The sequence below is a fragment of the Pleurodeles waltl genome, chromosome 4_2, assembly GCF_031143425.1.
Source record: "Pleurodeles waltl isolate 20211129_DDA chromosome 4_2, aPleWal1.hap1.20221129, whole genome shotgun sequence".
Taxonomy (NCBI): domain Eukaryota; kingdom Metazoa; phylum Chordata; class Amphibia; order Caudata; family Salamandridae; genus Pleurodeles; species Pleurodeles waltl.
The window spans coordinates 851319912-851346993 of NC_090443.1; the positions used below are offsets into that span (position 1 = coordinate 851319912).

At 47.2% G+C, this 27082-nt stretch overlaps 1 protein-coding gene across 1 annotated transcript in view; it reads left to right on the forward strand.

Annotated features, from left to right (window-relative positions):
• The window catches only part of C8B (complement C8 beta chain), a 185826-nt gene that overhangs the window by 60176 nt on the left and 98568 nt on the right, over positions 1-27082 (forward strand). The window contains exons 4-5 of the mRNA XM_069232591.1: positions 18322-18463; positions 19945-20077. Coding sequence (XP_069088692.1) covers positions 18322-18463; positions 19945-20077 — 275 coding nt within the window. The remainder of the gene's footprint in view (positions 1-18321; positions 18464-19944; positions 20078-27082) is intronic.

Sequence of the window (27082 nt, forward strand, 5' to 3'; positions counted from 1 at the left end):
CCAGAATACATCAATGGGCATGGAGGCCCCTCGTGGATCTGGCATCGTGGACTCAACTGGCTGAGGTGCCCCCCCTTCCCTTCCCCCTGAGGTGCCTGTAGTTTTACTATCTGATGCCCCTTCAGTGTTCTCTCCAATGGAATCAGGTCTCGTGTGTGGGCTTTGCCCATGTGTTTAGGCCCATTGGCCCACGAACAATGGCTGATAGCCAATATGGGTCGGACTTTTGACCTATGTATATATTGTTCATGATGTAATATATTTTATTGATATATTTCATATTTCACTTAACTTCAATTTTGCTATAATATACTTCAATTTTAATGATCATTTTATTTTGTCTTTGCATTCTTCCGGGGGGTTTGGGGCGTGTCACTCTGAGTTGTTGCTCTGCATTGATGTGTGTGTTGTGGTGGGTGAGGGTGGGGGTGGGTGTGTGGCGTATGTGTGTCCCCGTAATTTTTTACCTCCCCCCTCCCCTGTGTCGTAGGTGCAGTACTCACCGTTGTCGTCTGCGCCGGCGTTCGTGCTCCTGGTAGAGGAGCAGGAAGACAATGGCTGGGAGGATGTATAGTTCCGGTTCCATGCTGTCCAGATTCCTCGTGGAGTGTGTAGAGGTGAGCGTTTTCCGTTCGAAAAGTCTGTTTCCACCGTGCTTTTATCGGCGGGGCAACCCCGGAAAAGGTGGTGGATTGGTGGGTCGTGATAGTGTGGGCGGTACCTTGTCTGCCGCCTGTCTGTTGGCGGTGACCGCCGCGCTGTTTGTTTGTTCCGCCGTGGCGGTCAGAGTGTTAAAGTGGCGGGCTCTGTTGGCGGTTCCCGCCAGGGTCGGAATTCCATTTTTTGGACCGCCAGCCTGTTGGTGGGTTGGCCGCCGCTTTATCACCGACCGCCAGGGTTGGAATGACCCCCTAAGTCTGATTAGTGTCAAATTTTAACACCTGGTCAGACCAGGCGTTAAAAAGAGGCTCACGCACTACCACTCAAGGAAAACACACAGAAGGAGCTTTGGAAATGTCCAGGACAACATGGAAGTCGAATTTCTCCAGCTTGGTACACGCCAAGATGTCTGTGAAGACAACAGATCCCTCCACCGCAGCAACCTCCAAACACCACCACAGCTGCCACAAAGGTATTGCATAAGGAGGAGAGGATATTCAGACAGAGGAACAACCATCCTTGGAATGAGGGAACAAGATGTGGTCTGGATGTGCAGACTCAACTGGGAGTCTATTGTATGCCTGCTGCACCATATTTTGGCAAGGGTGCAAACTCCTTATAGCATTCCACCCATGACACAACTCCTCTCTGTTCTCCATATGATGGCATCTGGATCATTCCAGATAACGGGTGCACAAATGGCTGGCATCTCCCAGTCATCCTTCTCTGTCTTTCTCCCAAAGGTCCTGGATGCAATCCTGAGCCTCAAAACCTACCACATCTGCTTCCCAAACACCCAGCATCTGCAGCAGGAGCCCAAGCAAGGTTTCTATCAAATTGCTGGGTTTCTGCATGTGCTGGATGCAATGGACTGTACCCATGTCCAACTGGTGCCATCGTCAGCAACAGAACACCTATTTAGGAACCGCAAGCACACACATTCTATCAAAGTGTCTATCTATCGTGGACCACTGTGGGCTCTTCAACAACATCCTGGAGAATTGTCCCGGCAGCGTCCATGACACATACATCTTTTGTCACTGTGTCCTCAACCAGCGGTTCCAGGATGGGCAATATAGCAATGGACTACTCATAGGTAAGCCATCATACCAATCATTATACAGAACACACCAACCATCTAGGAAAAACAAGACAAACACCACACTAAATACACATGGGCAGGGCCACAGAGATGTACAGGCAACAACACATATGTGGTGGGGCAAGGTGCTAGACAACCTCACCACGATATTCATCAGTGGAAGGAACAAACACCAACTAAAACATTGATGGGCAGATCTGGTGACAAGGGGGCAGGATCTGCTGGATCATCATCGAATTGAGATTGGTGGAGCAGTTGGTAAGTCAAAGTCTTTACTTTTGCACGTGCATGAAAGTTGCAGATACAGTTGAGTGCTGCATGTCATGCCTGTGGATGTGGACATGTCGTATGCTTCCTGTATGATGAGTCCCAGCGCCACCTTAGATTTGCAAGTCAGAAGACATTGATGGAGCTGATGCTGAGCAGATGTACCATTTTCACTGCACAACCATTATGAGGTGTTGTGATGCACGCACACACCAACTCGGTAATGAGAAGCACCAAATGAGGCATGCGCCAAGAATCATGTATGGAAGGGGGTCCCAAAACCTGTATGGGTGGCATATGTATAAGCCACTGAGTACGTTGGGAAATCCCTTAGTACAATTATACCGGCACTCTGAACAGCTGCTGAGAACAGGTGTGATATGGGGGGATGAAAATGTATAAGATGGGCCCCCAATGTACTCAGTAGAAGCCGTGAGGATCTGTTGCAACTCCTGCTGAGTATATCATTTACCTACAGAGAAATAGATCCATTTGGACACTACCTGCATCATGCTGTGCCTTAATTCTCATTAGGCACATACATGTTGGGGGTAAGGGGTACACTGAGTGCCACAAGGACTGTATTAATGCATTTGGTGCTGCACCCCTGATGTTCTATTGGCCCCTTTGTGTCATTGGCCAAGGCCATGTAAGGGAGCTTGACCATGCACTGGGTCCAGACTACTAGCACCTCCCAGTTCCAGTTCCTTGTGTATCACATACACCCTATACTATGGTGGTCATTATGAACATGGCAGGATGCCTGCCGACAACTGTGCTGGAGGTCAACGAAAGACCTTCAGTGGCGGCGGCAGGCATCCGCCGTATAATGACGCCTGGAGCCTCACCGTCATTGATATCGGTGAGGGCTGCCATGCGCCATGCTGGCGGTCGGCGGGGGGGGTGAATACTTCTCCACCCTTACCGCCACATCAGTCCAGACACCACCACGCCTATAATGATGCAGTCATAGGCGTAGCAGTGAATGGAGACGTGACAATGCCAGTGGAGCAGCATCCTAGTAGCCCGTTCCCTCCCGGAGCGGCACCACAGAACAGGTAAGTGCAGCCTTAGAGGGAAGGGGGGAGAGGGGTGTCTGTTGAGTGAGTGAATGCATGCATGGGGGTGTGCGTGTGTGTTTGTGAAGGGGGATGTGTGTCGGCATGTATGAATGCATGTGTGTATGTCTACATATGTGTGCATGTGTATGTAGGGGGTTGAGGGGGCCTAAACAGAGGTGGGGGATGGTGAGGGAGGTTGGGGAGGGCCTACAGGAGGATCGGGGGAGGAGGGGTAGAGTTTAGGATTTCAGGGTTCGGGTTCGGGTGTCCATGGGCTTGGGGGGTTGTGGCAGTGGGGGCGCCAAGCGTGTCACATACTGGTGACAGGAATGATTATTCCTGTCACCAGTATGTTTTTCACCAGGGATTACCTTACGGGGTTTCCCACCAGGAAATCCATGGTGGAAACAGGTTCATTTTCCCACCGGCAGTCTAGATTCCACCACCGGGTCGACGGTGCCTACCTTCGGCCCGGCAGTCAATTCAGGGCTGGCGGTGAGTAGTAGTGAACTGGCTGCTTTGCTTCATCGTTATATGGGGGTCGTGCACCGCCATGCCGTCGGCGGTAATTACCGCCACCGCTGGCTGAATGGGCTGTCCCGCCATGTTCAGAATAACCGCCTATGTCTATTACCACACACATGTGCAGAGTCAGTTCCACAGGCCTGCCACTTCTCACTGACAGTATGGGGCTGCCCAGCATCTGCTCCTTCACTGGCTCAGTAACCTGCACCAACAATGCATCTTTGCACCACAGGACAAGTGTTTCTGTGTTGAGGCATTTTCTATGCCCATGTCCTTATCCCTTCCTCGATAAATAATGGTATGTCATGGCAACACTGTCTGGCCACACACTATTGGCAAGACATGCAGGAAATCCATGATTTCAATCAGTCAATATGCAAGTAGGTACAACTATCTTCACATTAGTATACTCTCACAGCATTATTGCTCATGTGTGTGCCTTGTGATGGCACACATACATTACTTACTTCACTGAAGGATATATCACGTCATTCCTCAACACATTGGAATACCTACACAACCCCTGGGCAGTAGTTTGTTAGTTTATTGTGACATGAGGTAGATGTCTACTACATCTGAGGCAGCCCCAATTGCTATGGGTGTCACAATGGGACAGCCACTGCAACAACCATTGCATGCCCCTCAGATGCCCAGTGCAGTGTCAGTCAGTCCCATATGGTCATCGAGGTGTAGAGCTAACAGACACCCCCATGACACATATGCCCCTTTTGACTACTTCAAATGTTTCCCATTCTATGGAGGGAGCAGAGGCAGTACCACTGTTCTCACGAAAAAAAACAAGATTATGGACCTCATTATGAGTCTGGCGGTCAATAGACTGCCAGACTCGCAGTGGTGGTCTGAACTGCCACTGCTGTGGAGGTTCAGTCACCACATTATGACCTTGGTGGTCCGACCGCCAGGGTACCACAGTTTCTACCGGGATCGATGATCCTGATGGGCTGATGGTGGGTGCAGGTTGCAATCAGCCAGGGCAGCGCTGCTGACTACAACCTGGTTTTACCCAGCCTTTACATTGCGGTTTTACCACCTTGAAAATGCTGGCGGAGAACAGGTGCAGGGGGCCACAGGGTGGCCGCTGCCCAGTGCCCTCATAATGTGCACCGTCTGCTGTGCAGACTGTGCTTATTACGAGGGTGATGGTGCCCACTGCAGGAGGCAGCATTGCCTCTGGCTCGATTACGTGCCGGCGACAATGCTGCCGCCAGTGTCCCACTGAGCTGACTGGTGGAAACCTTGGTTCCATCAGTCAACCCAGCTGGAAAGTTACAATGGGTCCAGCGGGGAGGCCGCTACTACAGTGGCAGCCACCCTGTCGGGAGCTTGGCGGATGGGTATTCCAATCCACCAAACTTGTAATGAGGGCCCATATATTCAAGTAAAGTGTGTTGGAAGACCACGTTCTCCAGCATGGACCCTTGCCATATCGAAGTGGGGAATGGGATTAGTTTCCTGCCCCAGGTCATTACCATGCCCTAGGGATTATGGTTAGTAAAAAACGTGAGCGGTGGGAGGTTGATGTCACCCGGATGTGGCTAGAGTGGGAACAGACAAACCGATCTAGGTAGGAATGTAGCCTATAGACAGGAGAATAAAAAGAATACTGGAGGGGATGAGGGTGCTACAAGTGCCATGTGTCATCCAAGTCCCAGTGTGTCAAACATGGCCAGAGCAGTATTGCATTCAAAAGTACTAGGAATTGTGGAAGCATAAGGTAGATATATTAATAAGGGCATCTAAAACAGAGTTAAAACCACCCCTGATTGTCCAAGGGGCAGTAGACCAGTTTGCAAGAAAAGTCAACAAGCAGGTCCAGAAAGGTTGTTGTTTGACATGTTGAGCATAAACCACCTCAAGATTTACTGGTTTACCATCAAGGCAGGCAGGCACTAGAGTGAAGCAGTCATCGGTATCAGAGTGTGTGTCCTCTATTAAAAATGCTACCTCTGCCCTGATCCACAGCACCACCCCCTGTGCTGTAAACCTAACCTCACCAAATCCATTGCAATTTAGCGAGCAAGGGCATTTCTTGTAAATATGTTATCTGCACTGTCTAGAGTACCAAGGCAGAATGTACCTTGTAACGTTTTTGTAGAGAGTTCAGACCCTTTACATCCTATGTAATCAAAGTATAGGGGACAGTGAAGGCCGCTCTAATTATAGAAGGGAATGGGTACCCAAAAGGAGTGCTAGGTGGAAGATGCACTACTATGGGGTCCTAGTAGAATGAACAGGTAAGGCACTGTGGTATGCTGGAAAAACAATACACAAACATAGAACAGAACTGAGACAGATTCCCAGCTTATCCCTCCAAGAAAAAGGAAAGGAGAAAACCCCCATTCAAGAGAAGGGAGAAGAGAAGAACAATCAGAACAGTAAATTCCTCAGCTAGAGAGCTTAAAAAAATGAGAGTTTTGGGTTGTGATCATCGCAAAGGGAATACATCGGCCCTGCTGATAGAAAATTGTGATGCAAGAATCAAGGAGAGCCACTGAAGGGAAAGCCCAGGGTGAATGCCCTAATGTGAAAACAGATAGGGAGCCCCAGTCAAGGACCACAGTAACACCTGAGTAGAGGCGCTTGAAGGAAGCTGGATGCCTGTAAAAAGTAGGCTGGCTTATAAAAGGAACAAGAGGGGATGTCATCCCCCACATGAGGTTCATATGCACGGAAAAGACAACACACCAGACAACCATGCACATAGTACGAGGGGGCACCCCAATCAAAGTATTTAATCTGCGTACTGTGCCATAAACCTCAGGGTTTACATAGTTTCAGATCCACTGTGATCTTATAGTTTGTCATCTGTAGACATGTTAGAATCAAAGGCAAGCATGCTTGGAATCACCTAAAGGTCCAGCAGGAAGGCAACCACTGTATCCAACTAGTACCTTTTGCTCTGGGCCAGTGTGGAGCCATTCCTCTTGACACGATGCTGAATGACCTTCTGACAGTATCTGAGATCTGAACCATACGCAGAGTAGAAGGCGAGGTAGATGGGATCATTTGCCTGTCCTTTTGTCAAATGTTTTTATCCAGTTTCCCACCCGCTCAGGTTTAATAAAGAAATTGGATAGCTCCCCATTCAAGATTCCTAGTTTTGACAGGAGAAGAAGAGCATATCTAAGGACCAGGTCTCGGACGTTCCTCTCAACTTGTGCCGAGTTGTAGTCTAGAAAGAACATCACATTTGCAGTGTTTCATATTAAAGAATCTTTGCTCCTGACTGCTAGTTATATGGCATGCCTGTCTTGGTAATTCAGGATCTTGGCCATCATGGGCCTCGTGCTGACATCACGTTGGGACCCTGTGGGCCCCCTCAATCAGAAAATAGGGTGAGAGCAATCCTGTGGCTATATCAGTCCTTAGCCAGTCCTCCAGGAAATTAGTCAGGTCATCTCTGTCTCACCCTTAAGGTAGACCAAAAATACAGATATTATTCTTACACAAGTACCCCTCTGCATCTTCCAGCCTGGGCTGTGGAGCCATTCCAGAATAGATTGTGCTTGTTTTGACAGATCCTGTGTAGGAGGACATAGGGGGTGATTCTAAGCTTGGCGGGCGGCAGGAGCCGTCCGCCAAGCGGGAACCGCCAGAAGACCGTACCGCGGTCAAAAGACCGCAGCAGTAATTCTGGGTTTCCCACTGGGCTGGCGGGCGACCGCCAAAAGGCCGCCCGCCAGCCCAGTGGGAAACACCCTTCCACGAGGAAGCCGGCTCCGAATGGAGACTGCGGAGTGGAGGGTGTGCGACGGGTGCAGTAGCACCCGTCGCGAATTTCAGTGTCTGCTAAGCAGACACTGAAATTCTTTGTGGGGCCCTCTTACGGGGGCCCCATGACACCCCATACCGCCAAGAACAAAACCGCCAGGAACAGGATGGCGGTATGGGGGTCGGAATCCCCATACGCAAGCTGCGCCGCCATGGAGGATTCCCCTGGGCAGCGGAAAGTCGGCGGTACACCGCCGACTTTCCGTTTCTGGCCGCGGCTGTACCGCCACGGTCAGAATGCCCAAAGGAGCACCGCCAGCCTGTTGGCGGTGCTCCCGCGGTCCCCGGCCCTGGCGGTTTTTACCGCCAGGGTCAGGATGACCCCCATAATTCCTTGATGGTCTGCATGTTCATGTTGACCCGTTACAACAGCTTGTGTTGGTGTTCTCAAAGGAGAGCAAGATCATTGGTCAGGGAGTCAAACTTGGCCTCAAAGGCTGTGCAGGAATGTGTTACTGCTGCTACAATCATGTCCAGTTTTTCCCTTGAGAGTGTATCTGTAGCAGTTAGGAGACATCAAATGAATCCATAATGTGTCACATACAAAGGAACCAAAAGAGGTACAAGCTTGTGATGATTGTTGTATTTGTTTAGCCCGTTCGTGAGGAGAAGGTCACAGGGGAGTGAGAAGGTGTATCCCGGTTAAGACTGTTCAAGCACCAATGGCTAACACAAAAAGAGGGACCCGGAGTATTTCTGGTCCAGTGTACAGTCTCCCTGTAATAGTGAATATATAAAGGTACACTGTTCCAAGGCACAAAATATAGAAAGAAGAAGATGAAAACAGGGGAGACCTGGAATCTCAGGAGCAAGAGCCCTCAAGCATCACTCTGGATGACAGGTATCATCATCGGGAATAGCTCCTCACTAGGCCGGCGCTGCAATGCCTAGTGGGCACCCCGTAGTGACAGTGACTGGAAGGTTCAACAGTGCAAAATAAGGGTGCCGCAAGTCACCACCCAAAGCAAAAAAGGAAGTGAAAGAGGTTCTAAAATTGGTTATTCATCCATAAACTTCATCATTTAATCGGTCTAGTATAACAAGGATGAAGACCAAGGTTAAAAACAATTTTGAAAGTAAAGTTGAGGATTATGCTCATATACCTTTCAAAAGTCAATAAATATGCTAGAGTGTCCTAAAAAAATTTGAAAGGAAACCTCTATATAATGGTCGACATGTTTCACGTCTATTGGTCTATCCAGATCCACTGACGCTTCATCAGGACCTACATGACTGGGTAAGTAAACCTCTTTAACCACTTCGCTGCCAGGCCTTTTCCCCCTCCTGTGCCAGGCCTTTTTTTGCCTATTTGGGGCAGTTAGCGCTTAGGCCCTCATAACTTTTTGTCCACATAAGCTAACCAAGCCAAATTTGCGTCCTTTTTTTCCAACATCCTAGGGATTCTAAAGGTACCCAGACTTTGTGGGTTCCCCTGAAGGAGGCCAAGAAATTGGCCAAAATACAGTGAAAATTTCGTTTTTTTCAAAAAAATTGGAAAAAGGGGCTGCAGAAGAAGGCTTGTGGTTTTTCCCCTGAAAATGGCATCAACAAAGGGTTTGTGGTGCTAAACTCAGCAGCTTCCCAGCTTTCAGGAACAGGCAGACTTGAATCCGAAAACCCAATTTTTCAACACAATTTTGGCATTTTACTGGGCATACCCCATTTGTGCAATTTTGTGTGCTTTCAGCCTCCTTCCAGTCAGTGACCGGAATGGTCATGAAACCAATGCTGGATCCCAGAAACCTAAACATTTCTGAAAAGTAGACAAAATTCTGAATTCAGCAAGGGGTCATTTGTGTAGATCCTACAAGGGTTTCCTACAGAAAATAACAGCTGAAAAAGAAAAATATTGAAATTGAGGAGAAAAAAACATCAATTTTTCTCAACTTTTTACTCTGTAACTTTTCCCTGCAATGTCAGATTATCGAAAGCAATATACCGTTACGTCTGCTGGACTCCTCTGGTTGCGGGGATATATAGGGTTTGTAGGTTCATCAAGAACCCGAGGAACCCAGAGCCAATAAATGAGCTGCACCCTGCAGTGCGTTTTCATTCTATACCGGGTATACAGTAATTCATTTGCTGAAATATAAGGAGTAAAAAATAGCTATCAAGAAAACCGTTGCATTTCCAAAAAGGGCACAAGATAAGGTGTTGAGGAGCAGTGGTTATTTGCACATCTCTGAATTCCGGGGTGACCATAGTAGCACGTGAATTACATGGAATTTCTCAAATAGATGTCTTTTTTACACACACCCCTATATTTGGAAGGAATAAATGTAGAGAAAGACAAGGGGCAATAACACTTGTTTTGCTATTCTATGTTCCCCCAAGTCTCCCGATAAAAATGATACCTCACTTGTTTGGGTAGGCCTAGCGCCCGCGACAGGATATGCCCCAAAACACAACGTGGACACATCACAGAAAACAGAGCTGTTTTTAGCAAAGTGACTACCTGTAGATTTTGGCCTCTAGCTCAGCCGCCACCTAGGGAAACCTACCACACCTGTGCATTTCTGAAAACTAGAGACCTAGGGGAATCCAAGGAGGGGTGACTTGTGTGGCTCGGACCAGGTTCTGTTACCCAGAATCCTTTGCAAACCTCAAAATTTGGCTAAAAAAACACATGTTCCTCACATTTCTGTGGCAGAAAGTTCTGGAATCTGAGAGGAGCCACAAATTTCCTTCCACCCAGCATTCCCCCACGTCTCCCGATAAAAATGATACCTCACTTGTGTGGGTAGGCCTAGCGCCCGCGACAGGATATGCCCCAAAACACAACCTGGACACATCACAGAAAACAGAGCTGTTTTTAGCAAAGTGACTACCTGTAGATTTTGGCCTCTAGCTCAGCCGCCACCTAGGGAAACCTACCAAACCTGTACATTTCTGAAAACTAGAGACCTAGGGGAATCCAAGGAGGGGTGACTTGTGTGGCTCGGACCAGGATCGGTTACCCAGAATCCTTTGCAAACCTCAAAATTTGGCTAAAAAAACACATGTTCCTCACATTTCTGTGGCAGAAAGTTCTGGAATCTGAGAGGAGCCACAAATTTCCTTCCACCTAGCGTTCCCCCACGTCTCCCGATAAAAATGATACCTCACTTGTGTGGGTAGGCCTAGCGCCCGCGACAGGATATGCCCCAAAACACAACGTGGACATATCACAGAAAACAGAGCTGTTTTTAGCAAAGTGACTACCTGTAGATTTTTGCCTCTAGCTCAGCCGCCACCTAGGGAAACCTACCAAACCTGTGCATTTCTGAAAACTAGAGACCTAGGGGGATCCAAGGAGGGGTGACTTGCGGGGCTCGGACCAGGTTCTGTTACCCAGAATCCTTTGCAAACCTCAAAATTTGGCTAAAAAAACACATGTTCCTCACATTTCTGTGGCAGAAAGTTCTGGAATCTGAGAGGAGCCACAAATTTCCTTCCACCCAGCGTTCCCCCACGTCTCCCGATAAAAATGATACCTCACTTGTGTGGGTAGGCCTAGCGCCCGCGACAGGATATGCCCCAAAACACAACGTGGACATATCACAGAAAACAGAGCTGTTTTTAGCAAAGTGACTACCTGTAGATTTTGGCCTCTAGCTCAGCCGCCACCTAGGGAAACCTACCAAACCTATGCATTTCTGAAAACTAGAGACGTAGGGGAATCCAAGGAGGGGTGACTTGTGTGGCTCGGACCAGGTTCTGTTACCCAGAATCCTTTGCAAACCTCAAAATTTGGCTAAAAAAAACACATGTTCCTCACATTTCTGTGGCAGAAAGTTCTGGAATCTGAGAGGAGCCACAAATTTCCTTCCACCCAGCGTTCCCCCACGTCTCCCGATAAAAATGATACCTCACTTGTGTGGGTAGGCCTAGCGCCCGCGACAGGATATGCCCCAAAACACAACGTGGACATATCACAGAAAACAGAGCTGTTTTTAGCAAAGTGACTACCTGTAGATTTTGGCCTCTAGCTCAGCCGCCACCTAGGGAAACCTACCAAACCTATGCATTTCTGAAAACTAGAGACCTAGGGGAATCCAAGGAGGGGTGACTTGTGTGGCTCGGACCAGGTTCTGTTACCCAGAATCCTTTGCAAACCTCAAAATTTGGCTAAAAAAAACACATGTTCCTCACATTTCTGTGGCAGAAAGTTCTGGAATCTGAGAGGAGCCACAAATTTCCTTCCACCCAGCGTTCCCCCACGTCTCCCGATAAAAATGATACCTCACTTGTGTGGGTAGGCCTAGCGCCCGCGACAGGATATGCCCCAAAACACAACGTGGACATATCACAGAAAACAGAGCTGTTTTTAGCAAAGTGACTACCTGTAGATTTTGGCCTCTAAGTCAGCCGCCACCTAGGGAAACCTACCAAACCTGTGCATTTCTGAAAACTAGAGACCTAGGGGAATCCAAGGAGGGGTGACTTGCGGGGCTCGGACCAGGTTCTGTTACCCAGAATCCTTTGCAAACCTCAAAATTTGGCTAAAAAAACACATGTCCCTCACATTTCTGTGGCAGAAAGTTCTGGAATCTGAGAGGAGCTACAAATTTCCTTCCACCCAGCGTTCCCCCAAGTCTCCCGATAAAAATGATACCTCACTTGCGTGGGTAGGCCTAGCGCCGGCGACAGGAAACACCCCAAAGCGCAACGTGGACACATCCTAAATTTTGGAAAAAAACAGAGGTGTTTTTTGCGAAGTGCCTACCTGTAGATTTTGGCCTCTAGCTCAGCCGGCACCTAGGGAAACCTACCAAACCTGTGCATTTCTGAAAACTAGAGACCTAGGGGAATCCAAGGAGGGGTGACTTGCGGGGCTCGGACCAGGTTCTGTTACCCAGAATCCTTTGCAAACCTCAAAATTTGGCTAAAAAAACACATGTCCCTCACATTTCTGTGGCAGAAAGTTCTGGAATCTTAGAGGAGCTACAAATTTCCTTCCACCCAGCGTTCCCCCAAGTCTCCCGATAAAAATGATACCTCACTTGCGTGGGTAGGCCTAGCGCCGGCGACAGGAAACACCCCAAAGCGCAACGTGGACACATCCTAAATTTTGGAAAAAAACAGAGGTGTTTTTTGCGAAGTGCCTACCTGTAGATTTTGGCCTCTAGCTCAGCCGGCACCTAGAGAAACCTACCAAACCTGTGCATTTCTGAAAACTAGAGACCTAGGGGAATCCAAGGAGGGGTGACTTGCGGGGCTCGGACCAGGTTCTGTTACCCAGAATCCTTTGCAAACCTCAAAATTTGGCTAAAAATACACATGTTACTCACATTTCTGTGGCAGAAAGTTCTGGAATCTGAGAGGAGCCACAAATTTCCTTCTACCCAGCGTTCCCCCAAGTCTCCCGATAAAAATGATACATCACTTGTGTGGGTAGGACTAGCGCCCACGAAAGGAAAGGGCCCAAAACACAACGTGGACACATCACATTTTTTTATAAAAAGCAGTGCCTACCTGTGGATTTTGGCCTGTAGCTCAGCCGACACCTGAGGAAACATAGCAAACCAGTGCATTTTTGAAAACTAGAAACCCAGGGGAATCCAAGATGGGGTGACTTGCGGGGCTCTGACCAGGTTATGTTACCCAGAATCCTTTGCAAACATCAAAATTTGGCCCAAAAAACACTTTTTCCTCTCATTTCGGTGACAGAAAGTTCTGGAATCTGAGAGGAGCCACAAATTTCCTTCCACCCAGCGTTCCCCTAAGTCTCTCGATAAAAATGGTACATCACTTCTGTGGGTAGGCCTAGCGCCCACAAAAGGAAATGGCCCAAAACACAACGTGGACACAACATATTTTTTCACAGAAAACAGAGGTGTTTTTTGCAAGGTGGTGTTTGGCCTGTAGCTCAGCCGGCCCCAGGGGGGGGGGGGGCAGAAATGCCCTAAAATAAATTTGCCCCCCCAACCCCCACCATCCCCCGCCGGGAGCGACCCTTGCCTACGGGGTCGCTCCCCCTGCGTGACATTGGCACCAAAAAACAAATCCCCGGTGCCTAGTGGTTTCTGCCCCCTTGGGGGCAGATTGACCTAAAATTGGCCAATCTGCCCCCAGGGGGGCAGAAATGGTCTAAATACAATTTGCCCCCCCAGGGGAGCGACCCTTGCCTGATGGGTCGCTCCCCATCTCTAAAAAAAGAAACAAACAAAAAAAAAAAACACAAAAAAAAAATTGCCCTGGTGCCTAGAGTGTTCTGCCCCCCCCCCCCGGGGGCAGATCGGCCTAATAATAGGCCGATCTGCCCCCCGGGGGGGCAGAAATGGCCTAAAATAAATTTGCCCCCCCAAAACCCACCCCCCCCCCCTCGGGAGCGACCCTTGCCTACGGGGTCGCTCCCCAAGCGTGACATTGGCGCCAAAAAACAAATCCCCGGTGCCTAGTGGTTTCTGCCCCCTTGGGGGCAGATTGACCTAAAATTGGCCAATCTGCCCCCAGGGGGGCAGAAATGGTCTAAATACAATTTGCCCCCCCAGGGGAGCGACCCTTGCCTGATGGGTCGCTCCCCATCTCTAAAAAAAGAAACAAAAAAAAAAAAAAAACACAAAAAAAAAATTGCCCTGGTGCCTAGAGTGTTCTGCCCCCCCCCCCCGGGGGCAGTTCGGCCTAATAATAGGCCGATCTGTCCCCCGGGGGGGCAGAAATGGCCTAAAATTAATTTGCCCCCCCAACACCCACCACCCCCCCGGGAGCGACCCTTGCCTACGGGGTCGCTCCCCCTGCGTGACATTGGCGCCAAAAAACAAATCCCCGGTGCCTAGTGGTTTCTGCCCCCTTGGGGGCAGATTGACGTAAAATTGGCCAATCTGCCCCCAGGGGGGCAGAAATGGTCTAAATACAATTTGCCCCCCCAGGGGAGCGACCCTTGCCTGATGGGTCGCTCCCCATCTCTAAAAAAAGAAACAACAAAAAAAAAAAACACAAAAAAAAAATTGCCCTGGCGCCTAGAGTGTTCTGCCCCCCCCCCGGGGGCAGTTCGGCCTAATAATAGGCCGATCTGTCCCCCGGGGGGGCAGAAATGGCCTAAAATAAATTTGCCCCCCCAACCCCCACCCCCCGCGCCTAGAGGTTTCTTCCCCCCCAGGGGGGGCAGAAATGGCCTAAAATAAATTGCCCTCCCCCCCAGGGAGCGACCCTTGCCTAAGGGGTCGCTCCCTTTGCGTGAAATTCACGCAAAGAAAAAACTCCCTGGTGTCTAGTGGTTTCTACCCCCCTTGGGGGCAGATTGGCCTCATCAAAATAGGCCAATCTGCCCCCAAGGGAGGCAGAAATGGCCAAAATATAATTTTCCCCCAAGGGGAGCGACCCTTGCCTAAGGGGTCGCTCCCCACCAAAAAAAAAAAAATGAAAAAAATAAAAATAAAATGGTCCCTGGTGCCTAGAGGTTTCTGCCTCCCCTGGGGGCAGATCGGCCTAATAGTAGGCCGATCTGCCCCCAGGGGGGGCAGAAAAGGCCTTCCCGAAAATATGCCCCCCCTGGGAGCGACCCTTGCCCAAGGGGTCGCTCCCTTTTGTCAATAACAATAAAAAATAAAAAAAATCCCTGGTGTCTAGTGGTTTCTACCCCCCTTGGGGGCAGATTGGCCTCATCAAAATAGGCCAATCTGCCCCCAAGGGGGGCAGAAATGGCCAAAATATAATTTTCCCCCAAGGGGAGCGACCCTTGCCTAAAGGGTCGCTCCCCACCTCAATAAAAAAAAATGAAACAAAAAAAAAACAAATGGTCCCTGGTGCCTAGAGGTTTCTGCCCCCCCTGGGGGCAGAAAAGGCCTTTTAAAAAAAATGCCCCCCCTGGGAGCGACCCTTGCCCAAGGGGTCGCTCCCTTTTGTCAATTTCAAAGAAAAAAATAATCCCTGGTGTCTAGTGGGGTTTCAAAAGCCGGATTGCAAGCAATCCGGCTTTTGAAACCCTCGGAGGGACTTCAAAGGGAAGGAAATACTTTTCCTTCCCTTTGAAGCCCCTCCGGGCCTCCCAAGTGATTGAAAAAGAAATGCTTTTGCATTTCTTTTTCAATCGCGCTGGAAGCAGAGCTTCCAGCGCGACGAGGGAGGCCCCTGTGACACATCAGCGCGCGCGCGCGTGCTGACGTAACAGGGGGGGGTGGGGGGGGGGGGTCGGAGGTGGAAGGGGAAGGGATTCCCCGGTCAGCCCTGACCTAGAGGGGTGGGGGGGCGGCCCTCGGGAGGAGCGCTAGCGCTTCTCCCGAGGGAAGCATTCAGGACGTAATGGTTACGTCCATGGCGCCACACGGGCGCTGCCATGGACGTAACCATTACGTCCGTGGCGGGGAAGGGGTTAAGAAATATATGAAAACCAGTCACTTACTTTAGTTAACTGGTAATACAGGTACCCTGAAAAACAAGAAACAAAAATAAAACCGCCAAAGGAGTGTAAAACAGATCTCTCTATCATGTGAAGTACACCATTTGATGTGGCGCAAACCAAATTCTGGTCAAAAGAAAAAAACGGTAATGAATAGGACATCACACAAAGAAAATGCTTACCACCCCCTACTCGAGAACAGGTTCCATGGGTAAGGTGTCTCTAGGACTCAAGATGACACTAGTTATGAATCCAGGTGGGGAAACAAAAATGAAGACATGACTCGTCGTGCCAATTTAAAATTGCAAAGACTTCAAATAGCTATCTAAATTAAGAGGTGCCAAGAAAATGTTAAAAAATATGTCTGAAGTGGCTTAATGGTGCCATAATTAACAATATTGATGCTTAAAATGTAAAGTTAAACCAGTTATACATACATCGTATAGTCAACTTACTAAATATAGCTTCACATAACCAGATAAAGCATGACGTGTGTAATCAAAATTGTATGAACAAAACTACACGTTATTAATCATACAATCTATAAAATCTGGAATGTTTAAATGGTCTGTTTTTAGATTAGTGAGCTCGTAGCTCAACTGGTGTCAAAAATCGGCACGTATGCCTTGCTGTCAAGTAAATGAGAGCAAAGCTGCACTGTGCAAGTCTTACCGTATAAGATATCTTAATGTGAATAAAGAACGAAAGTCTATTAAGGTTCAAGAGCTCATAGCTCAGCTCGTGTCAAATCACGCTCGTCTGGCCATCAGGTAAATGCCAAACAACGAGAAATGTATCGAAGGTCCAACAATGGGGTCGCAACGTTTTCGCTTAAACGTGAAGAGAAACGTACTTACATATTAGTACATTGGTCCTATTGTGGGACTTACCCTCGGAGATCATCTCCCGGAAACAACCGGTTAAGACAGTTCAAGCACCAATGGCTGCACAGACCATAGGCCCGCCTCAACAAACAAGAGCACAGTTTCCATACAGGCAACAGTGGGAGCATGAGCAGCCTGGAAGTCCTACACCCCTATTCTACTGCGTGGGATGCACAGGCAGTGTGAGGGATCTAGCAAAGCCCTGTAGACCATGGGATTCACCAGTGCTCAGGCTTGTGCACCTCTGGGGTTGCAGTGTAAATGTTTGTGGTGATGGTCACAATGGAAACATTCAGGAACTCTCTCAATAAGAGGTGGTTGGGGTTTCCCAAATATCCACAGCACAGGGCTGCCTCAGTCACCACCAGTCAGCGACAAGCCATGTCAGAAAAAAGCAGCCCTTGAAGTAACTCAGTGGTGCTGGACTGGAGGAGAGAACATCAGTATGGGCTAGAACTCACTCACCCTCCAGACTGGGACCCTGTCCCGGTCAGGATCAGCACAGGTAAGCCTTCAAATGAGGCAGTGCTAGAACAGCTGGCCAAGAAATCAGCAGGCAGCCCATTATCCTCCATGGTGTGGTGTGCTCCTGGTTCCGGTCAGGGCATAGACTCTCCTCACAAGTGGGAAGTTGGGCCTTCGATCCAAGGGAGAGACCGGCACCCACACCCCAAGCAGCTGCATGGTTCAAGATAGCGTGGGCTGGCTGAGTCCCGCAACACCACTGTGATCCTCTGTGAATCAGGCCATGGTGGAGACCGAATGCTGTGGCAAGAGCAGTTCTCTGGTTCTCCGGTGTTCCTGGTTACTGTCGACATCAGTGCCATGCATCAGGCTCATCCTACCTTAGTAAAGCAAAAGTTGAGTGGAGTCATAGAGCACAGCTACACTGTTCTGGAGCCATGCTACTCCCCACCCACAATGTAAATAGGTTTTCAGGGAAAGTCACTGTAGGTACGTGCAAATACTAAATTATTTAATAAATCACTTTTAAATGCTAGACACCCTACCTTGTGCTTTACAAGGCCTCCTTATGGGTGATATATTTAATATTTAAAAGAAGGATTTTTTCTTGTTAAAAAGCTTTATTTTGACATGTTTGCCTGCAAGTTTAAAAGCTGCAATAATAAGTCTACACAGGGATACTTTGAAGTTATGTATTCTTTGTTTTTCTGGTGGATCCCAAAATTAATGCTGCAGTCCACAGTTTACATGTAACTTCACATGACCTTGCTGTATTTTCCTGTAGCATATGCTATGGCCTTACTTTAAAGTTAAATATGTTAATTGGGGGTTAGCCATTTTTACAATGTTTTAGAGGTATGAGCATATACACTGGGGCCTGGACAGCAGTGTGCAAGTGACCAGAGTCCAAAATAAAGCAATACAAGCAAGCAAACATTTAGGTGACCACAAAAAAAGAGGCGCGTTCTGCCACATATGAGTTATGAACTTTCCCAATTTAATTCCAAACCATTATGGAAAATGAATCACTGTCTTACAGGTCAATTTGCAGAGATTTTATGAACTCTTTGTAAGGGTATACACTTCAGGTTAGCTTAGGTTGAGAAGATAAAGGGCTCTGCCTGTGAAAACCTTCACATTTTGTCATGTTCGTCCTTGTACTAGTCAATATATGTATTTAGTTATGTAATTGCAGCATTTTTCAGATACTGTGACTAATAAAGATTTTCCTCACCTGTTTGCCAGGGCGATGCATTGCACGAAGACTGTTGTGCAATGGAGACGATGATTGTGGCGATATGTCTGATGAAAAAAATTGTAAAAAAGTGTATCGAAAATGCACTAATGAGATGGATCAATACTGGGGAATAGAAAATCTTGCCAGTGGGTAAGTGTCCTTAGAATTAAGCAGTCATAGGATAGAAGAATTGCTAAGCAGCACAATGTATCCACAGATTATGGGGGTCATTATGACCCCGGCGGTGAGTGTTAATGTGGGGGTAGTACCGCCAACAGGCTGGCAGCACATACCACCACATTATGAGAATGGCTAGTTGGCTGTAGCCAACCCGCCACTTTTCCACTCATACCACCATGGCGGTATCAGCCACCGGGCCAGAGATGTCACAGTACTGCCAGCGGCATTATGAGCATGCCTATCACCATGTTTTTCGTGGGGTTACCGACGCCATGAAAACCATGGTGGTAGGCCCTACCGGTTACAGGGAATTCGTTCTCTGTCACCGGTAGGCAGCTCCCCTAACCCCCCAACACACACCTAACACCTCCCACCCCACCTCCATCCAAAGACCCCTCTAACCCCCATTCACACACTAACTCCCCCAACCCGACATTCAAATAAACCCCCCACCGCAAATCCAAACCCCCCACCCCCTCCGATCATCACACACACCCTCCCACCCTCTCTGATCATCACGCACCCCCCCCCCCACCTTCTCCGATCATCACACAGACACCCGAACATACGCACACACCCACAGACACGCACCACACAGACACCCAATCACTCACACTGGCATACACGCATTCATACATGCATACTTCCAGACATGCTGGCACACATTCTTACACCCAATCGCACTGACATGCAGACACGCACTCACTTCACAATTCTTACACGCATTCACTCACACGCATTCAACCATGCAAACAACACAACACACACAGGCGCAGTCACACACTCACTCACACATTCCTGGACACACTCAGACACACACACACAGACACACAAACACCCCCTTTCTTCCCCCCTCCCCTGTCGGAAGCCCGACTTACCTTGAGCAAGGAGGTCTTCCGTCAGGGAACAGGAAGGGGTGCTGCTACCACTAGCAGTGCCCCACTAGCAGAACACCGCCAGGCTGTATTATTTGTCATAATACAGCTGGTGGCGTTCTACTGGCGTGGCGGTGCTGGTGGTAGCAGTGCCACCTTACCACCATCCTCCACCATGAACACTGCCGGATTTCCACCCTTCTTGTAGCGGAAGTCCGGCAGTTCTCATAATATGGCAGACGGATGGTAGCCGTGGTGGCGGTATTTTGATGGCAGTCACACGCTGGTAGGCGGTTTTTAACGCCAATGTCAAAATGACCACCTATATGTGGTTGTAAACATTAAATTAAGGGTTTCCTCCACTCTGTTTGTACATTTGCCTGTGTGTTTACACTCGCACGCACATACGCATATGCAAATGCTTTGAAGAATGCAAGGGGAAGAGTTTAAAAAACCAAAGGTCAATAATTTAAAAAAAATAAGCAATTTAATAACAACTGCATAGTCATTGCAATGATTTTCACACACTACTTTAATGTGATGCTATAAAATTGCATATTTTTTCTGCCATTTCAGATTAAATATCTTCACCAATGAATATGAAGGGCTAGTGTTAGATCACAGGTATTATGCTGGAGGATGTTCTCCAAATTATATCGGTGACACCAGATTTCGAAAACCTTACAACGTAGACAGCTACCTCGCACAGGTAATTAAAAGAATACGTTTCTACTGTTGAAGGGGTTTGCTTGCTTACTGCATGGTAATATGGTGGTTGTGTTTTCACTCAGCAGCATGTGCTATTCACAACTGGAAATGGATAGGCATAGTTGACTATAATCACAGATCACTAGTTCTACCAGCAAGTTGAGTCATCCTTCAGAACATGTAGAGGTTGGTAAAAATATCCAAATACACTCTGTAGTTGGATTATAAACAAGCATTTTCAATGCAACGGGGCTCGCATTTGCTCGAGTTGGAGCTATTTGCGTTTTAAACTCCTAACCTAACTTTTCTTGCCACACAAATTAAATGAAAAAAACACAGCGCAATTGCGCCATGTAAACCCCAGCGTGATCACGCTGCGGGGAAAATTAACAGATAAAGTTGTCCTAGAAATCAGGCTCAAAACATCGAGCCTCGTGTGTTTCTAGTAGTTTACTGGTGCTGTGAATGCAGGCTGAACAATGGAAAAGGCATGACGTATGCATGTCTTTCACAAATGAAAGAAAGCAGATTTTAAAGAGCAAGCCCAAGAACCAATGAAAGAGACTGACGTGACCTGGGCGTGGTTTGAAGCCCAAAGAGAGATTACTTTATGGACAGAGTGCTTTGCGCTCGCCCATAAAAAGGGCACCTTCCATTTTAGAACATGCTCACATCCAGGCTTCCATGACATGCAGACTGCAAAAATGGCCGGAGGAGGTACGCTGCCTAGGACGTTTCTGAAGGGACAATTCGTATTGGTGGAGGTAGTTGCGAACAATTTGTTTCTGATTGCTCACCTTTCAACCAAGTAAAAGTGGCATCTGCAGCACAGCCATTCAGAATGACAATGGCACCAGAAGCATAGACAGTCCATTGTAGTGTGAGTGGCCTAACAATATTGCAGAAGTTAAATATCCCTGCTGTGGGATACTGACAGCTAATGCCCACAATATATGTTTCTTCATGTAGATAAAGAAGCAAATCCATGTAATTGTGAGCGCACTCAGTGATTTGCCGCTACCCTTATCTGTAGACATAAAAAAATCAGTTTTGATCAGCCCCAGTTCTTAAGAATCCAAAGCTTTGGTCATGCACATTGGTGAATCTAATAAATTCTCCTCCTCGCCCAAAGAAATGACTCCAGCCCCAAATTAACATTTACAAGCATAGATGTATGACACCCTATGGTTTCTTGAACTTTCCAGTTTCACATGTACTCTACCAACCCTCAGTCATGCACTTGCCTTTTCAGGCGCAGCAGTCTTTCTGAAGCCAGGGAAACATAGCAAGCAGGTGCCATGTTGGTTTGGGCTCACTAAACAAATGTTTTTGTTTCTCAGACACAAACCACTAGAGTGGCTGCGTGTTGTTCTGAAAAACAAAAAAATAACTGGTCCTAGTGCCCTGGGAGTTCCCTCCTAGTGTGAGGGGGGTAAATTGCACTTTTTATTACTTGGAGCCACCTGACTTTTTCTTGTAGACTCGAGTGGCACAACTGTACTTTGGAAGGAATAGGACAGTCCTTCTGACAAACATTGACCATGGGCAAATTGATGAGTGGGTCAATTGCTTCTGAGGGTGGAGCTACTGGTGGAGCTGCTCTTCTGTTGGTATACTGGTGATTCACTTACCTTTAAATGAGGTAGGTGAGCAAGGAGTTGGTAAAAGATGTGTTAAGTCTTTCTCACCCATGACATTTCAAGAGAACCAAGTATTCTTGAGCACTACCCATAACCTCAGAGTTCAGCGAGGCTCTGATGACCAGGCATTGAGTGGGATAATGTCACTTTCAATTAGGGCAATATGGGTGCTGTTTTGGCCACATGGATAGGTTGAAATGATGTCAATAAAGTGGGTGGGTACATTTCTGCAGTGGCACATCTATATTATAGTACTAGGATTGAACACTGCAAACACAGCTGTGCCAACATAGGATATACTTCCTTTGTGAATGGAGAAACTGCAAATGGACAGCCACAGCTGTTGAAGGATATCAAACCTTTCATGCCTGTATGAAATCGGGTTGTTAATTGATAGGAATATTGGTCCTTCAAAATTAATAGAGGCATATGTTTCCTGATTGGAGACCAAGTATCTATAGCATTTAATTTTTTTCAGGGTATTGAGGTAGAGCAGTCTAACACCTACTCAGGGGAGGTGGTGTGGACTGGTACTCAAGTCCTTAGGCACGCAACAGACAACCCTCAATAAATCATTGCCCAGCCAGTGTTTTTGCCATTAGTAAGGAAAAGTACTTTATTACCCACACACTATTCAATACAAAACATGAATTTACAAATATATACAAGTTGGCAAGTGGGTATTTCTATGGTGACATGCTCTATCAGTGTACCCCCAATCAAGCCCTGAACCCTAAAGCCACAATACTCCCCCACCTTTGTTGAACACAATATAATGGGGTGTAGTTATCAAAGTGGACTTTGGCATGCGATCACCAAGGATAAAATCAGAACTGTGTTGTTAAAGCCCTGTACAACAACATAAACAGTGTTGTTCCATAGAAGTAGAAATCTGTCAAGATAACACAATGCCAAAACATTAAACTTCTCTTGATGATGTCCTCCACAGAGACCTTCATTCATACATGCAGTACTTCATTGTTAACTTAATCATTGCCAGTAAAGCATTTTAACATCCAGTATATGATCTGCATGAGTCTTTTTCTACTTTTACACATGCTGCAAAGCAGTCTTAGAAACCAGCATAAAGGGACCTGCATGTTAGAGCCAGAAGACCTCGAGCAATGTTGAACCTCTCCTGGATCATGAATACATTATCACGTAGGAGTTTGAATGATGTTTACATTTTTAAATAAAGGTTCTTTTGGGGGTGCTGCCCTACTGGAAGCCCCCCGAACAAGAGTTACAGGTGGTGGCCTTGATCTTGGGACACCACAAGAAATAATATGTACATTTTTGCCACTGACACTAAGGTTCCTAAAACGAATCTTTCACCATCTCAGACAAGCCTCATTTCTTTGCAGCCGTGTATCACAGAAAAAGGGTTTTTCTCCTATTTTTCATTTTTTTCCTAGGGTCTGCATGCCCTGTCCATCCTACAGGTCACCAAGACATAGCCTTAAAGGGGGCTGCACAGGAGCCCAATGTGGTGTTCTTAACAAATGATTCAGAGAACAGAGTCATTTGTTATGGAAACAGAATCTGGAACATGGAGGGGGTGAAATGGGAGAACGCTGAGGTTACAGTTGAAAACTGTAGCGGTGCTGATGGATGAGGCATCTTATTGAATAAACCTACTTGAAGTAAATATCAGTGTGCCTTCATGCTTCAATCACCAACTTTACATTGGTGGCAAGCGATGTGTGGATTGACCCCTCAACATAACACGGAGAGGCGGTGGTGTGGATAAACAGCTTTCATTTAAAAAAGAGAACTTACAGAAGTAGTTGAAGGGGTTCGGCGACGGCGTCCAAGGTTTTTCAGTAGATTGCTTCGGGCAGAGTATTTGAGGAGCAGGTTTGGCGGAAGAGTCATTTCTGTGTGATGGCGACTTTAGCCTGTGTTTGACAAGGATTTCCACAGACTTTTGAGACTGCACAACTCCTTGGATCGTGACGAGGGGCGTGCCTCTGTCAGTATGAGGAGCCTTAAAGGGGCAGGCGAGTAAGACGGTTTCCTTGGAGGGAAACAAGTAAGGAATGTATTTTATTTCTTTAATTTGGAGATGAACAAGGAGCCTTAAAGGGGCAGTAAACCAAACTCAAAAAGGAGCGAATAAACATTTTGGTGTGGACAGAGTGTGCTGGTGTCATAGAAACACGTTAAAAGTTGGCGTATCATTGCAATGGAGGAGGCTGAAGCCAATTTGTAGAGATTGGTTTGCTTGATAAGAAGAAAAAAAAAGAAGTGTTGTTGGAATTTGGTGTTATTCCTGTTGTTCAACAAAGTTTTCAGAGAACCTTGGATTCAAGAACAATTGAAAATGTATTATACTTTGAGGAATGCATGGGAGTACACAGTGACAGGCACACCTTTGTCTGTCATTTTGGGTGGACTGCGGAAATCCAAGAATACATGGTGACAGGCGCATCTCAGCTAGGAATTATTTATTTATTTATTTATTTATTTCCTCTCTTTTTAATCAGATTACTACCTGTGGGAAAATAGAGAGAAGAATATTGTATTTAAAGACACAGGTGGTCATTCTGACCCTGGCGGTCTTTGACCGCCAGGGCGGAGGACCGCGGGAGCACCGCCGACAGGCCGGCGGTGCTCCAATGGGGATTCCGACCGCGGCGGTAAAGCCGCGGTCGGACCGGCACCACTGGCGGGGTCCCGCCAGTGTACCGCGGCCCCATTGAATCCTCCGCGGCGGCGCAGCTTGCTGCACCGCCGCGGGGATTCCGACCCCCCCTACCGCCATCCAGATCCCAGCGGTCGGACCGCCGAGATCCGGATGGCGGTAGGGGGGGTCGCGGGGCCCCTGGGGGCCCCTGCAGTGCCCATGCCACTGGCATGGGCATTGCAGGGGCCCCCGTAAGAGGGCCCCTACATGTATTTCACTGTCTGCTGCGCAGACAGTGAAATACGCGACGGGTGCAACTGCACCCGTCGCACAGCTTCCACTCCGCCGGCTCGATTCCGAGCCGGCTTCATCGTGGAAGCCTCTTTCCCGCTGGGCTGGCTGGCGGTCTGAAGGCGACCGCCCGCCAGCCCAGCGGGAAAGTCAGAATTACCGCCGCGGTCTTTCGACCGCGGAACGGTAACCTGACGGCGGGACTTTGGCGGGCGGCCTCCGCCGCCCGCCAAGGTCAGAATGAGGGCCACAGTATTGTTGGTAAAGAAATTTTGCCAAAATGGAGAATGTGACTCCACCTCCATTTTTCCTAACTAGCCCAGGGGAACCAGTTTATTTGTGGGCTAAATGAAAAAAGTGTTTATTCATTATGCAAGAGTGTGTGGTCCAACTCTGAGTGCTGAAAGGAAGCATGCATTATTAATGCATTGTCTTGGTGGGGAAGGACAAGAAGTATTAGGGAATTTACCAGACCTGAACAGTGAAGAAGTGAGAAATTTAAATGAGTTTGAAACATGTATTTTGAATTTGGACAAACACTATTTACCAAGGATAAGCACGATTATGGAAAGATATTGTTTTGGGAAAAGAGAGTAAGGGAAAGATGAAACTGTGGAGGAGTACATAACAAGCATGGGGAAGTTAGGATTTGTGATCATTTTTTGCTGAAGTGTAGTAGTGGTAAGATTAGAGAAGAGTTGTGTTTGAAGGATGAGCCACCTTTAGAGGAGGTTATCATGGTGGCAAAAAGGGTTGAACACATGTTGAAATGTGTCATGGAATTGAGCGCAGTTAAGAAAACAGTGCCAGGTGAAGCTGAGAAAATTGAAGAAGGAGTATGTGAGGTGAGAAGCAAGGATGTTGTGGGTGAGAAAAAAAAAGAGACTGCTAAATTTAAGGGTGAGTGTTTTTGATGCGGTAAGAGTGGGCATAAAGCGAATGCAAGTAGTTGCCCAGCTTTGAGTGTGGTTTGCAATGGGTGTTTTCGTAGTAGAAAGAAGAAAAATAATAATAATCTGATAAATTAAGGAGGCTTCACAGGAAATTGTTTTCCAACTTGATGTGCAATCAGATAGATGTGAACATCCCAGTGAAGTTGTTCTCGTGGAAGGTGTCAGGTTATTGATGCGTTTTGATTTGTGTTCACAGCTGACCATTATTTCAAAATGGAGTTTTGATACTATAAGTACAAAGAACAGGAAATTAGAAGAGATGGATGTGTGCCCTGGAGGTTATGGTGGTCAACCTATTAAGATGTTGGGCTTCTTTGAAGGACATCTGGAGCTAAAAGGAAGGCATATTGTAGGAAACGTTTATGTCTCAAATACAGGTGATGATATTCATAGTTGTACACATCAAACGTTATTAGGTGTTGTACTTAACCCAAATGCACAACCACAGGTACAATTTCAGGAAGTAGGTGATTATGAGTGGAAATTTGTACAATTGTTTCCAGAGGTATTCTCAGATAGCTTGGACTGTCTCAACGGGTACAAGCATAAGATCAGGTTGAAGAAAGATGCAGTACCTATAGCAGCAAAGGTGAGGAGGATTCTGTTGGCATTGCAAAAGCCAGTGGTAGCAAAACTTTAGAGGCTAGAAAAGTTAGGTGTGATTGAAGAGGTAGAAGCTACAGAATGGTTGGGTCCCATAGTAGTTGCAAAGAAGAGTGATGGTGAGATTAGATTGTGAGTGGAACTTAGGGCCTTAAATAAGGAAGTAGTGGTTGACAAATTTCCTCTTCCGTACATAGAGGAAATAGTTTCCATGATAGGAGGAGCTGCGTATTTCTCCATTCTAGATTTAGCATCTGTGTACCACCGGGTGGAGTTCTAAGAAGGTTCACAAGAACCTACCACATTTATTACGCCTTTTGGTGCATTTAAGTTTCAAAGGATGCCTTTTGGTCTTGTTTCAGCTGCATCAGTATTTCAAAAGGTTATGAACAAAGTATTGAAAGACTTGAAGGGAGTGAAATGCTTGGTGGCACAGCAGAGGAACATTTTGATTGGGTGGATATGGTTTTGGAATGTTTAAACCAGGCAGGACTCACTCTTAAAAGAAAGAAATGTCGTTTTGGTTTTGCTGAGGTTGAAAACTTGGCACATCTGATCTCAGGTGATGGGGTAAGACCCAAACCAGACTTAGTCAATACTATCAAGAAGTTGGTCACTCCTCAGACTAAGGAGGAGGTGAGTTCCTTTCTTGGTATGGTTGACTATTATGGCAGGTCTATAAAGAATTTGGCAGACAAATCGGTGAACATGAGAGAACTGTTAAAAAAAGGGAGAGAATTCAAGTGGGACCTGAAGTGGAAGAAGAATTTCTGGGAATAAATGAAGAGTTAGAGGGTGCACCATGTCTACAAGCATTTGAACCTGGCAGGCAAACGTTTATTGTCATTGATGCGAGTGCAAAATGTTTGGGGGCTGTGCAAGAGGATAATGGG